General features: G+C 42.6%; 1 protein-coding gene across 2 annotated transcripts in view; it reads left to right on the top strand.

The window, feature by feature from the left end:
* The window catches only part of TF (transferrin), a 36,286-nt gene that overhangs the window by 20,044 nt on the left and 2,907 nt on the right, over positions 1 to 13,335 (top strand). The window contains exons 10-16 of one of the 2 annotated variants that reach the window (XM_011970225.1): positions 33 to 126; positions 719 to 754; positions 2,115 to 2,267; positions 3,857 to 3,992; positions 6,316 to 6,380; positions 10,871 to 11,055; positions 12,500 to 12,689. In XM_011970225.1, the coding sequence (XP_011825615.1) occupies positions 33 to 126; positions 719 to 754; positions 2,115 to 2,267; positions 3,857 to 3,992; positions 6,316 to 6,380; positions 10,871 to 11,055; positions 12,500 to 12,689 (859 nt within the window). Of the gene's footprint in view, positions 1 to 32; positions 133 to 718; positions 755 to 2,114; positions 2,268 to 3,856; positions 3,993 to 6,315; positions 6,381 to 10,870; positions 11,056 to 12,499; positions 12,690 to 13,335 lie in introns of both variants that reach the window. The other variant, XM_011970224.1, reaches the window with a different exon arrangement.

Below are 13,335 nucleotides of genomic sequence, written 5' to 3'. Positions count from 1 at the left end.
TTCATCTGCTGTGATTTGCTGTGTCTTTGCAGAATGGAGAAGCTGATGCTATGAGCTTGGATGGAGGGTTTGTCTACGTAGCCGGCATGTGTGGTCTGGTGCCTGTCTTGGCAGAAAACTACAACAGTAAGTGTTGGGGAGCACCTCTCTGTGTTTTCTTCCCTCTGTGCCATGGAGAGAGGAGATGGAAAAATCACAGCCTGATTCATACCACAGCTGCCACAAAGCTTTCCCTCTCCGAGCACCTCCTACTTTGCAAGCTCTGGGCTCCATCATCTCAAATCCCCACATTTATCTTGAAGGTTGGGAGTTATAGTACATTCCAGAAATGGGAAATGAAAGTTCTGCACTGGGAAGTCCTCACTAAAGACGACCCCATTGCAAAGGACAGCTGGGATTCCTGGCAGTCTTGCAGGTTCCAAAACTCACACTTCTCTCAACGCCCTGTTGCTAGGATCTAAATATAGTTGGCCAGCACTCCTCTGTGGGCTCAATGCAGACAGGGCAGGAAACTTGACATTCACAGTTTGTGGATAAATTCCAGAGGCCAGGAGGTGAAATGGACTTGCATGAACCAGAGAATCTGGACTTGTTGGGAGTTGGTAACATGCATAGTTTTCTCTGACTTTCTTTATTCTTAGCTGCAGTATAAAAAAAAGGCATGGTTTCCCAATCTATACATAAAGGTCTAACGCCTTCTTCATTTTCTTCTCTCCAGCACACGGCTCTGAATGTGAGAATACAGCAGAGGAAGGTGAGTTGGAATTGATAACCTCTGGAGTTAAAAGATAAATTCCCATTGTTTTGGGGAATTGGCTAGATTTAAAATTCAACTATATAAGGCACTGTAAGAGACCAATTTTTACAATGTGAGCAAATCATGGAAGGATAGTAATTGATCATGATGATTATCCCTTTATACTTGCCATGGCTTGCACACAGGATTTTTCATTTAATGTTATAAGGTAGGTTTTCGCATCGTCTAAGGATACACAAGTGGACCCTAAGCTCAGGGAGTTTACAGACAGATCATCTAGGATTATATATCTAGGAAGGGAAATCCAGGTCTTTCCCACTGATCCTCAACTTACATGACATGAGGCCTGCACATTTTCAGATAAGAGTGAGCACCAACTAAGGAACTTTGCTTATTTGTTCCTTATAGGGCTCAGTAGAGAGCTTCACACAGGCAGATATCAAGGAACATAAAATTATCTGACCTTTCAGCCAGGGCTGGGTCCAGGAACCCAGGCACACCTGGCTGTCACCCAGGGCTCTGGCTAAGGGTACATACGAAGAAACAGAGCAGGAGCAAGTCAGGAAGTCGTACACCAAGGCGGGCACTGCCCCCCTCTGCTCAGGCCCCTACAGGTCACATTCCAGGCAGCCATTACTGTACAAGTCTGTCCTTGCCACTTCCACTCATTACAACCTCGCAGCCTCTCCCCATCACTTGGGGAGCTAAGCCCTTCGGCAGATATAGAAAAAGCCATTCTTATTCTATGGATAATAAAGATTCTGTTTTGTAATCTGAATTAATTAAACTGGCAAACTGAAATCGTAGGTTAATGTTCTATTTCCCATTTTAAGGACCAGTATATATTTGCTGCTGAAAATGGCAGCTGACTTGATGCTGACATTTTCTATTTTGCATATTTATTTTGGTATAAAACTATGTTCTCCTTATCAGAAAACGTTTGGCCCAATTTTTCTCATTTGCTTATTGATCTTTTACTACTATATCTCAACACACGTTAATTTATGAAAGTTTGTGGTTACATTAGCTGTTTCAGTATCCATTCCTCTGATAGGACACATTGGAGAGTGAATGGCTGGTTTATAACTTCAGTGACTTTATGCATTTAGGGAAGGGTTAAATACCCAGCCATTGCTCTGATGATGATGTTTTCACAATATTTTGTTTTTAAAGTTCAAATTGATCTCCTCCTGACAAAGTTCCTTGTACTTCCCCTCAGTCAGTTACCAGGAAGATCCTCTCAAGACACAATGACTGATTGAGGATATCTTTGCTTCCCTAGGGAAATTGATTGGAAGCAGACACTCTGGAAGCCCCAGAGGTGTTAATACATCCTTTTCTGGTGTCTTTCTTGCAGGATATTTTGCTGTAGCAGTGGTGAAATCATCTTCTGACCTCACCTGGGACAATCTGAAAGGCAAGAAGTCCTGCCATACGGCAGTTGGCAGAACTGCTGGCTGGAACATCCCCATGGGCCTGCTCTACAGTAAGATCAACCATTGCAGATTTGGTGAGTGAATATTGGGAAGGAGGGCTGGTGAGGGCTGTGCCAGAAAGCAGGGTCCTGCCTTAGGGAAGAGGAGTGTGGCATAAGATGCCGTGGGTTCTGGTCCTAGAGAAGTAGAATTTGGTCAAAGAACAGTAGAATTTGCTGTCCTCAAGGACATAGCAACCAGGGCTGGGAGGGCTGGAACTGGGTTGCTGAGTTGGGACGGTTCATTTCAGTTGCACATAATGGCATGAGTGAATATACATTTATCTCCCATGGGAAAGACCCGAGGTGAGCAGTGCATGGCTGGTATGGTCATGAGAAACCCAGGCTCCTTCACACTTTCTGCTCCTCCATTCTGAGCATGAGACTTCCATCTTCAAGGCCACCCCATGGTTGCCATCGCATCCATGATCCAGGCAGCCCCAATCACCAAGGGGTTACAGAAATGGAAGTTTATGCCACCTTTTTAAAGGAGCTCTCTAGGAAGTCTAACCAGTTATTTCAGCAAACTTCTCATTGCCCAGAACTTAGGTACATAACCATACCTCGCTGTAAAAAAGAAATGTAATATTTCATTTGGGAATGTCCCTACCCCAGATAAAACCAGATTTTTGTTACAAAGTACAAGGAGAAACAGATATTGGGTAGACAGGTAACAATCCCTGCTACAAGGTTTTGTAGGGTGTGTGAGTGTGGGTGATCCTGGGTCTCTTTATGGTGTTGGCAATCTCACCAAGTCCCTGCCCAGCTCCTAGGACCCTTCTAAGCAGTAGAAATCATCTTATTTTCTATGTCCTCTGAATATCACCAAGTATGAGCTCATTTCTACCCCGCTTAAGCTTTTAAGTGTAAGTTCTCCCACAGACAGATGTTTTCCAGTGGTTCTGATTTACATTAGCTTCCTAAGTACTTTGTCCCTGCCACCTCCAAATTTGGGCAACTCTTTAAAAACACAAAGGCCTCTAAATCGGTTATTAACCCAGAAAACCCTGTGGGGTCAGGGAAGTGGTGATGAGAGTATGTCTCTGTACCAGGGTGCTTTGTGACGCCACTTAGACATGAAGCAAAGCGCAGCTGGGGTGACATTCAGAAAACTCAGGATCCCCACTGACAAAGGCACTAACTCTGCTCTCCTGAACCTCCTAGCACTTTTATGGCCACAGGAGAGCAGCTGAGCTGCAAAGAAAGTTCCCCATCCCTTTCCTGAGGTTGGAGATGTAGCAAACACTCTTCTAATGAATGGCAGGGAATGGGAACATCTGAAAACAGGTGGCACATGCTCAGGAAGCAAGACCTTCCGTCTTCATCCTTTTTCTGTTCCCTTTCATGACATTTTTCATTTCTTCTTTCTTTAGCGTAGTGATGACATCATTATTGTGCTCGAATAAATCCCCTCTGCCCTAAATTGTAATGGTCATTAACTCCTTTTCCCAATCTCAATAGGTTCCCCTTTAAAGCATATAGCCTGGCAAGTCCTGGGTTGCTGGTGGCTGGTCACAGAATTAATGAATATGTTCTACTTATTCTGGGCTATGCAGCCCTGTTATGTCTTAGATAAAAGCTGCTTGCATTGACTCAGGCTGACTTTCTCTTGTCCTTCTGCGCAGATGAATTTTTCAGTGAAGGTTGTGCCCCTGGGTCTGAGAAGAACTCCAGTCTCTGTAAGCTGTGTATGGGCCCAAGCCCAAACCTGTGTGAACCCAACAACAAAGAGGGATACTACGGCTACACAGGGGCTTTCAGGTGAGTCTTTTAACCCTGACACAAACAGAATAATATACAAGCCTTGGCCAGATTTCTTTTAGGAACGAAGGTAAGATTCTTAGGTTCCTATTCCGTTAGTGCTGTATGTATTAAGAGAGTAGATTTCACAATCAGGTATAGAGCCACATGGGGTGGGGCAGCCAGATTCCCCCAGGATGCTGACATGGCTGTCAAAGACAGCAGAGACTTGTGTTTGGTACAGTTTAGCGGCTTTCAACTGGTAATGATTTGACCCCTAAGGGACATTTGGCAATGTTTGCAGATTTTTTTTATTGTGACAATGTTGGGGTGGGGGAGGAAGTGCTACTAGCATCTAACACATAGAAGCTGCTAAACATCCAACAATGCACAGGATAGCACGATACAACAAAGAATTATCCAGCCCCAAGTGTCACTAGTGCCTTGGCAATGATACCCTACTGTAGTTGAATAAACACTGAGGAGAGTTTTTCCATGCTCCTCTGGATAATCTAGAACAATACTCATCTGGAAATACAGAATAGTACATGATTCCTAAATTTCTAACTACAGTTGTACTTTATGGAGTGCCTATCATTCATTTTCATAGAGACACCTGTGTACCTTGCTATTTTTTTTTCTTTTTTTTTTTTTGGAGACAGGTTCTCTCTCTGTTGCCCAGGCTGGAGTGTAGTAGTGGCACACTCATGGTTCACTGCAGCCTCCACCGCCGGTTCACGCCATTCTCCTGCCTCAGCCTCCCGAGTAGCTGGGACTACAGGCGAGCAGCACCATGTCTCCTTTTTCTTTTTGTAGAGACAGGGTTTTGCCATGTTGCCTAGGCTGGTCTTAAACTCATGAGCTCAAGCAATCCTCCCGTCTTGGCCTCCCAAAGTGCTGGCACTCACAGGCGTGGGCCACGTCTGGCCCTACCTTATTACTTTCTAACTACCCATTCTGCTTTAGGCCTTCTGTTATCTGGCGGTTCATGAATCCATAAACTGCACAATGATGATGGTATTATAACTGAGCTTCCCAGTAGTGATGTAAAAAACAAAGGTCATTCCTATTTTCCAGTTAGAGCCACTTTGTAAGTTACATTAAGTACAATTCACATTCCCCAAGTTTCTAATTTCACAAAGTAGAGCGTGTTGTTTTCACAAAGATTGAAGAGTTTGGGAGACTTAAAATAGAGTTCCCCTTTGCATTTTTATACCTTGTCTTTTTCTGGTGGTAACATATGTTTGAGAATTATAGGTCATGAGAAAGGCTCAAATAATATGTATGTATAAACATGCTTAAAATAAACGCGTATAAAAGCTTCTTTTTCTAAACATGTCTTATAAAACTTAGCTATGAAGTAAAACATACCAGACTGATAAAAAGACTCCAAACTCCATAGAAAATAAAATTAAATCGATATGTGGCACAATAGGTACCCTGTCTTCTCAGCTAGCTACCCCCAAAACTCTTGAACCGATGCAGGAAGAGGCAGGTTCTTTTCTTCAAAGCAAGGGGATTAAAGTACATGGAGAGCAGGGTTGGGTCCATTGTCCAAAGGTCCAACCCACCTGGTTCATCGAGGAGGGCCTTGTGTAGACTTTGAAGTACACACTAGTTGATCATCTGTGTGGTATGCCTTTTCAAAGGACTGGAAGACAGTCAAAATTAAAATTAGAACCCTACTAACCAGAGTTTATTTTGTTATTCTTTCTTTTCGGAAACTTCTTGGGGATTTGTAGCTCAGAGCTGTGTTACAGCCCCCAATACCACACCCAGAGATATGTGATCTGGGAGTTAGTAGAGTCGGGTGCCTTTATGCCAGGTTTTGCCATATTCTCTGCATCTTTCAAAAACAAAAACAAAAAACCCCACAACATAGCAAATGCTCCATAAATGTTAAAATTCTTTTTCAAAGGAATGAAGGACAGCACAAATTGCAATTTGTGATGGAGTTTCAGTCTCTCACAAATGTTGCCTAGACATTTGCCTTGTACAAGAACCTGAAGGAACTGAGTTTTTCATTCATATGCTGGGGGAGGCATCACCCCACTGAAAATCAGTTCCCTACTATCCTTGTTGATGTCAGGGAAATGATGTCATCTCTCAGAGAAACTGTACAAAAAAATTAAGATTTAGTATGTGGAACTGAGATTGTATAAGTATAATCAATTCAAAGTGTTTTGTTTTTGTTCTCTTTATTCCTTACATTGCTTACTGTTAGAATGGAAGTTATAATTGCTGTTTTCAGATGCTGTCCTGAATCTATAAGGTAGCCCCTTGAATGACAGATAAGTCACTCTGACCGCCTCCTTTTTCTCTCCCACTCTCTGGACCTCTGCAGGTGTCTGGTTGAGAAGGGAGATGTGGCCTTTGTGAAAGACCAGACTGTCCTACAGAACACTGGGGGTACGTGCACCTGCTCCTCTGTCTCCCTGGATCACTAGATCCTAGTCACTGGTATTCATTTGTATTCAGGGATGCCTCTGTGGAAGTATTATGTACACTGCCAGACTTCAAAGCTCTGATTCTCAATCTGTCTGCTTGGTGAAGAGAGACATGTTCACCCGGGTGCACAGAATGATCAGGATCATGGGGCCCCCAATGGCCCTAAATCCTCCCCAACACTCACTCCCACAGCTGCAAGCCTTGTGCTCCTTTCCCCTAAATACTTCACTGCCCATTTCCTAAGAATAAGACAATCTCTTGCATACCCACAGTACGATTACCAAGATCAGGATATTTTACTTTATGTGGATATAATACTCGTCACATCTACAGTCCACATTTAAATGTTGTCAGTTATCCCAGTAATGCCTTTTATAGCTATTTTCTGTATTTCCGGGTTGTGTCCATTGAGAAGGCCTAGAGGCAATGGCACACCAGCAGGAGTAAGTACCAAGATACTGGCTTGTAAGTACGCTTCTTTGCTAAAAGGAACCAGAACTCCTTGGAAAAATAGCTGACTTCAGGGCTGGGGCAGGAAAAATACGTGCTGAGCCTAGAACAACACACTGAAGTGCTCAAACAGTGATGGGACACTCAAAGCATACAAGAGCCAATTGGCAGGATCTCCTGTTGCTAAGTCCGAGAATTTTGAGCATTAAAATAAATAATGATAGCAGTAAGGGATAATAGCTCATTGAAAGAAATAAGAATGCATGAGGCAATACTGATTAAACAAATGAAGAAGGGAAAACTAATGAATGTGGAAGGAATGACAGAGTTAGAAAACTATCACTTGGCAATCAATATATTGATAACTGATTCAAGCAAGAATCATCAATGGGTGTTAACTTGTGGGTGAAAGTTGGACAGCCACGACATTAAAAACAAACAAAACAAAGCAAAACAAACATTGACCAGAATAAGTGCTCCACACCTGACCCCTCAGTATCACTAAGTGCTACCAGAGCCCACTGGAATTCAGGTTGTGAATACTTCCCTGCTTTCTTTCATGTTCATTCCCCCAACTCCTCACCTTTCCTGGGCAACTCATTCAGAATGAACCAGCTTGGCACCAGTCCCTCCAGGAAGCCTTCCCAGGTAGCATACCCCATCCTACAAGAAGACACCTCTGTTCATGTTGCCATTATTATTGAATTCACCACACTCTGCAATACACTTTGGCTACAGAAACTCTTCGAGCTCTTTTTCTTCCTCTTTTATTCCCAGCACCTAGTATAGCACATAGTACACAGTAGTTGCTAAGAATTTGTTTGAAGAAATATTGGGTTGACTATTTCCTTTCTTCCCTCATATTGTTGCTTTTTCCTTTAAGGGAGTGTTACCCTAAGCTTGGCTCTTTGCCACCCTTGATTTCTTTCGGTACACTTCTGAGTAGAGCTCCCTTCTCTAAGCTTTGACTCTCTACTCTTTGCAATGACTCAAACATTCTTATCTCCTGAATAGAATTAAGATAGGAGGCCTGACCTCCAATCTCAATTCCATTCCAATCTATTTCCTAAGGTGTCACTTTTATGTAGAGAGTACATTGGCATTGCAATTGTACTTTTTTACGCATGTATATGGATGTCCTCATATATTGTAGTTGTATATATACAATTCATATACAACTCAACTGTCCTCATCTTTCTATCAACGTTCCCTCTTCTTCTCCCAGCCTCTATCCCTATAGAGAATCCTGCTATACTCCCTGCCCATCAGGCCTAGATTAAGTCTGTCAGTCAATATCTTATTTCCTCAAAGTGTGTCTTTTTTTAAACTAAATTTTATTGTGTGCATTTAAGGTAGATAACATGATTTTTAAGAGTCAAAGTAATTTTGATGTATTGTAAATTTGGGAACTACTGGTCTAATACCCCTGATTTAATATCACATTCCTGATAAATATTAGTAAATATAGGTCACATCATGTCTGATTCATCATACTTATATTTTGCACCTTCTTACCTTCTTCTGTTATTAATTTATTGCTTTTACAACTTATATTTTAGATTGAGGGTACATATGCAGGTTTGTTACTTGGTGTACTGCATGATGCTGAGGTTTGCAGTATGACTGAACCTGTCACCCAGGTAGTGAGCATAGCACCCAATAGGTAGTTTTTCAACTCTTGCCCCCTCTCTCCCTCCTCCAAAGTCTGTCTTAAGTGCTATGGTATATACAAGAAGGAAGACACAAAAACACATGGGCTTTTTTTTTTTTTTTGATGGAGTCTCACTTTGTCACCAGGCTGGAGTACAGTGGTGCGATCTCAGCTCACTGCAACCTCTGCCTCCCAGATTCACGTGACTCTCCTGCCTCAACCTCCCAAGTAGCTGGGACTACAGGCGTGCACCACCACGACCAGCTAATTTTTGTACTTTTAGTAGAGATGGGGTTTCACCTTGTTGGCCAGGATGGTCTCAATCTCTTGACCTCATGATCTGCCCGCATCGGCCTCTCAAAGTGGTGGGATTACAGGCGTGAGCCACTGCGCCCAGCCCACATGGGCTCTTTTATCTCAATTTGTGTGTGCGTGTGTGTGTGTGTGCGCATATTATAGGTGCGTGTAGGAAAAAGAATGTTAGAAATGTACCAATTTTGAAGGCGTAGACTATGAAATTACAAATGCTTCAAAATTTCTTCCCAATACTTACGTGGCATTTTACAAATTTCCATCAATAAACGTGTATTATTTTTATGGAAAAAGCACGTGTTTAACATGCCCTTCTAGATGCCCTCCTAGCCAGATTGAATCACCTCCCATCTGATTTTTCTTAATTTTCTACCTTCAGGGTCTGGCTCATTCATTAACATCAATTTCCATTCATAAGTCTTCACAAACCCACTTTTCCTCTTGCCTGAGTGCCTCACAGACCCTACTGCCTGAGACGGTTCCAGAGGCAGATCTCCTCTCTCCATTAGAAACACCAGGCACACACCTGCCCCCAGTCTAGCCTGCACTCTCCTTTCCTCCCACAGAGAGGCATTCCTTTCTCCTCCTCTCATCCACACATGCTATAAGAGACAACTGAAATCTTGCCTCCTCCAGCCGGCTTCTTAATTCATTTGTTCTCAAAGCCCTGGTTTGAGCTCACACAGCATCTAGAGTGTTTCACAAAATATAAAATATTATTATCCCTGCCCTGAATTTTTGGTTTTGGTATGTGTGTTATTTTTCCCTCCAAAAAGATTGTGCCTTGGAGAGGGCTGAGAACATACTATCATAGATAAATAAAATAACATAAAATAAAATAAAAATGCATATACCCTTTGAACTAACTATTCCACTTCTACGTAAGCACAATTATATGCCAGTAACACTCATTTTAACACTACTGTAGTGGCAAAAAATTGTAAACACCTCAAATGCCTATTAAAAGAGGAATGGTTTAAAGATACTATTATAGCCACACTATGAAATATAATACAGTAGTTAAGAAGAATGAGCTTGATTTATATGTACTGACAAGAAGAATCTATAAGGTATGTAAACAGTTGAAAAAAAGCTACAGAGTTTTACATTTGTCAAGATCTAACACTAAACAAAATTAGAAATATGTGACATCCATATACACATGTAAAACAACACATATAATGAGTTGTGGATGGAAACTCACAAATGTGATATTAAGGACTAGCATTATAAAACTGAGTGAGACTTGGAGAGTATAGGAAAGGAGACTTTTAGTTAATATAGAGTGATATTCAAAAATTTATGAGTGTGATCTCATGTATTAGTTATTCGGTTAAAGAAAGAAAATTAAATGAAAAATTCACTTTTAAAAAGGTTGCAATCCTGAATTATGGGAGAGAAATAAAAATTAGCAAAACATATTTGCAAAGTGCCTCAGGAGGAAGGAGCTGAAACCCTAAGAATGGGTGAGATTTTTTTTTCAGAGACAACACAGTAAAGAAGAGGCAAAGGGGCCGAGATGGGATATAGACCTGTATCACACAGGTGTGTGCACATTCTCATTTAGAACTAGAACAAGGGAGTCAGATTTTAAATTCTGGTGCAGATTCCAGAGGTGTCCTCTGCGGAAAAGTTCTTTTGTTTGGAGATGCCATGTGTTACAGCACATAAATTGATCAACCTGGCTTAGGGCGTCACATGCTTCCTCTGCTGGAGCAAGAGGTACAGATGGAATTGGAATTTAGTGGAACTGAAGATCTTTTTGAACAGCATCTGCAGAATGTAGTTCATTCTCACCTGGCTGGGTAGGGAAGGTTGGAAGGGGATGGTCAATAATCATTCCTGGTCACTGTGAGTCTGGTATCCCCTTGTAGACCACATGGGTGTCTCTTCCTGTCCACATAACTGTAACCCCAGTGTGGGCACTTCTGCTGACCAGAAGGCCCAGGTTCTCTACACACCACTGAGTCAGTCCCATCTCCCCAGTGGGGCACCTTGACCAAAGCCATCAGCTGAACCATCTTCTTTCTCTCCCTAGGAAAAAACCCTGATGCATGGGCTAAGAATCTGAAAGAAGACGACTATGAGTTGCTGTGCCTTGATGGTTCCAGGAAATCTGTGCAGGAGTCTGCAAACTGCCACCTGGCCAGAGCCCCGAATCATGCTGTGGTTGCACGGAAAGATAAGGCAGATTGTGTCCAAACGCTGTTACTTGACCAGCAGGTATGGACCAGCCAGGGCCTCCCACCTTTTCTTCCTAGATGGCTATAGGCTATTTGGGGGGAGTTTACAACAAAGTGCAGCCATGACTCCAGCACTTTCTTTTTGAAAACTAGAATTTCATGGATTGTGCATTTCATGCCATGCATTGTGGACAAGAGTATCAGGGTTCAAATCTCAGCTCCACAGCTTCCTTAGCTGTGCCATCTTGGGTATATTACATAACCTCTCTATGGCTCGGCTTCCTCATATATAAAATTGTAATAATAATACTTTTACCTACTTCTTAGTTAACATGAGTATTAAGTGAAGACATGCACCCAAACGGCATAGGAAAACGCCATTTCCTATAGGACATGCTCAAAACATGTTACTGTGTAATTATGGAAGTAGACCTCTCAGGCCCAGCTCTGCTTCTAGCTCCTGGTCACTGGTGATTAGTCCCTATCTGATCCATGTGCCCTTGGGACCAGGAATCTGCCTTTCTGCTCCCCCAACCTTGTTCAGTGGTACTCTCATTTCCCTACTCCCGTCCTTCCCGAAAACGAAGAAGACAGCTCCTATTTCCCAGCTGATACGAGTCATGAAGAGTAGATTTCTGTTCCTCTTGCCTAGGCAGACTCAGCACTGTTCTCAATAGTCTGAAAAAAAACACAGGACCCCTGCCCTCAGAGAGCTTGTCCTCTGGGGGAACAACCACTCAGGGCCAGCCTTGTTGAAGAGAGGGGCTGCCTGAGTATTCTAATCCTAAAGGCCCCTCCACACACACACATCACCTTCCTTTTGGGCATAGCTGCCTGCTGTTGATTCACCATTACGTTTTTTTGTTTTGTTTTTTAAATAAGATAGTGTATATTTAGAAATCCTTTTAAGGTACGTGACAATAATGAGCATTTAACATACATTTCCTAGATGCTATATGGAAGATTAAACATTTTGCAGTCATCATTTCACTTACAACCTTTGGAGATCTGGAGAAGTTGAGTGGCTTGCCCAAGAAAGGATTCAAAATGCAGTCAAACGTGAACTTTTAACAACTACCTCTGCCAGTCCTCTGGGAGGGTTCACATTTAACATCTTCTTTGACAATAACGTCTGAAGGGACATGTTATTGTCCTCTCATTTTCTACAAGCAGCCCCCAATGCAGGGCAATGAAGTGGGGAAGAGAGGTCAGATTAGGCAAGCATGGGTGGTGGGTGGGAGAGACTTCTCAGAGGAAGGTGGGACCAGGGACCCTATAGATGATTTTGGGGGCATCATGAAAGCATGGAGCATGGGTCCCTAAGTGGGTAAATGGCAGATAAGGGAGGTGTAAAATTCCCAAGGCGTACTCTGTAGCTTCCATTTTTCCCCAGGGCTGGTTCAGAGCTTTCAGACTCTTTTCATCCATGTGTTCCCAGCTGCTAAAGACTACAGGTCCTCACGGACTTTCTGTTCACTTGACAGCGCATGTTTGGAAGTAGTGTAACTGACTGCTCAAGCAACTTTTGTTTGTTCGAGTCCAAAACCAAGGACCTTCTGTTCAGAGATGACACAGTATGTTTGGCCAAACTTCATGACAGAAACACATATGAAAAATACTTAGGAGAAGAATATGTCAAGGCTGTCACTAACCTGAGAAAATGCTCCACCTCACGTAAGTAAGAGGAACAGCATGGGGAAGTGGCAACCAAACACGGTGGTGAGTGCCGGGGTGGTGGGTACAGGAGGGGCAGACTGTGGCCCTCGGGACAGGACAACATGGACAAAATGAAATGGTGAGTGAGCTATCTAAGCCTAGCATGTATGACAGGCTAGGCTGTATGGGCAGATAGTAAGGGGACACAGGCTCAGAGCTCTAAGGTAGTGAACTTACTGGGCATAGAGAATTCCATCTTATTTCTATGAAAAGGACCAGGTTTATGTGTACATGTCATTGCTCTGCAGTAAACTTTTGATTAGAGTTGCCTTGTCCAGTATGGTAGCCACCAGCAAGATGTGACTATTTAAATTTAAGTTAATTAAAATTAAACTAAATAAAAGATGTATTTCTTCAGTCCCACCCAGCCACATTGCAAGTGCTCAACAGCCACATGTGGCTCCATCCTGGTCAGCAAAGAGAATGTTTGCATCATCACAGAAAGCTCTTTCAGACAGTGCTGCTCTAGAGAGCCTCAACGATGATAGGTTCTGGTAACCATAAAGTTGCCATGCATACTACTCACTTGCAACACCAGTTTCTGAGAACTGAAATAGAATAAAACACACCTTTGCAGTATAACTATGTTGGGTGTAACTGAGTC

The sequence above is a fragment of the Mandrillus leucophaeus genome, unplaced genomic scaffold (genome assembly GCF_000951045.1).
Source record: "Mandrillus leucophaeus isolate KB7577 unplaced genomic scaffold, Mleu.le_1.0 Scaffold935, whole genome shotgun sequence".
In the NCBI taxonomy this organism is placed as follows: domain Eukaryota; kingdom Metazoa; phylum Chordata; class Mammalia; order Primates; family Cercopithecidae; genus Mandrillus; species Mandrillus leucophaeus.
The sequence above is the reverse complement of the archived record's forward strand: the minus strand, read 5'-3'. Positions and strand labels throughout refer to the sequence as shown.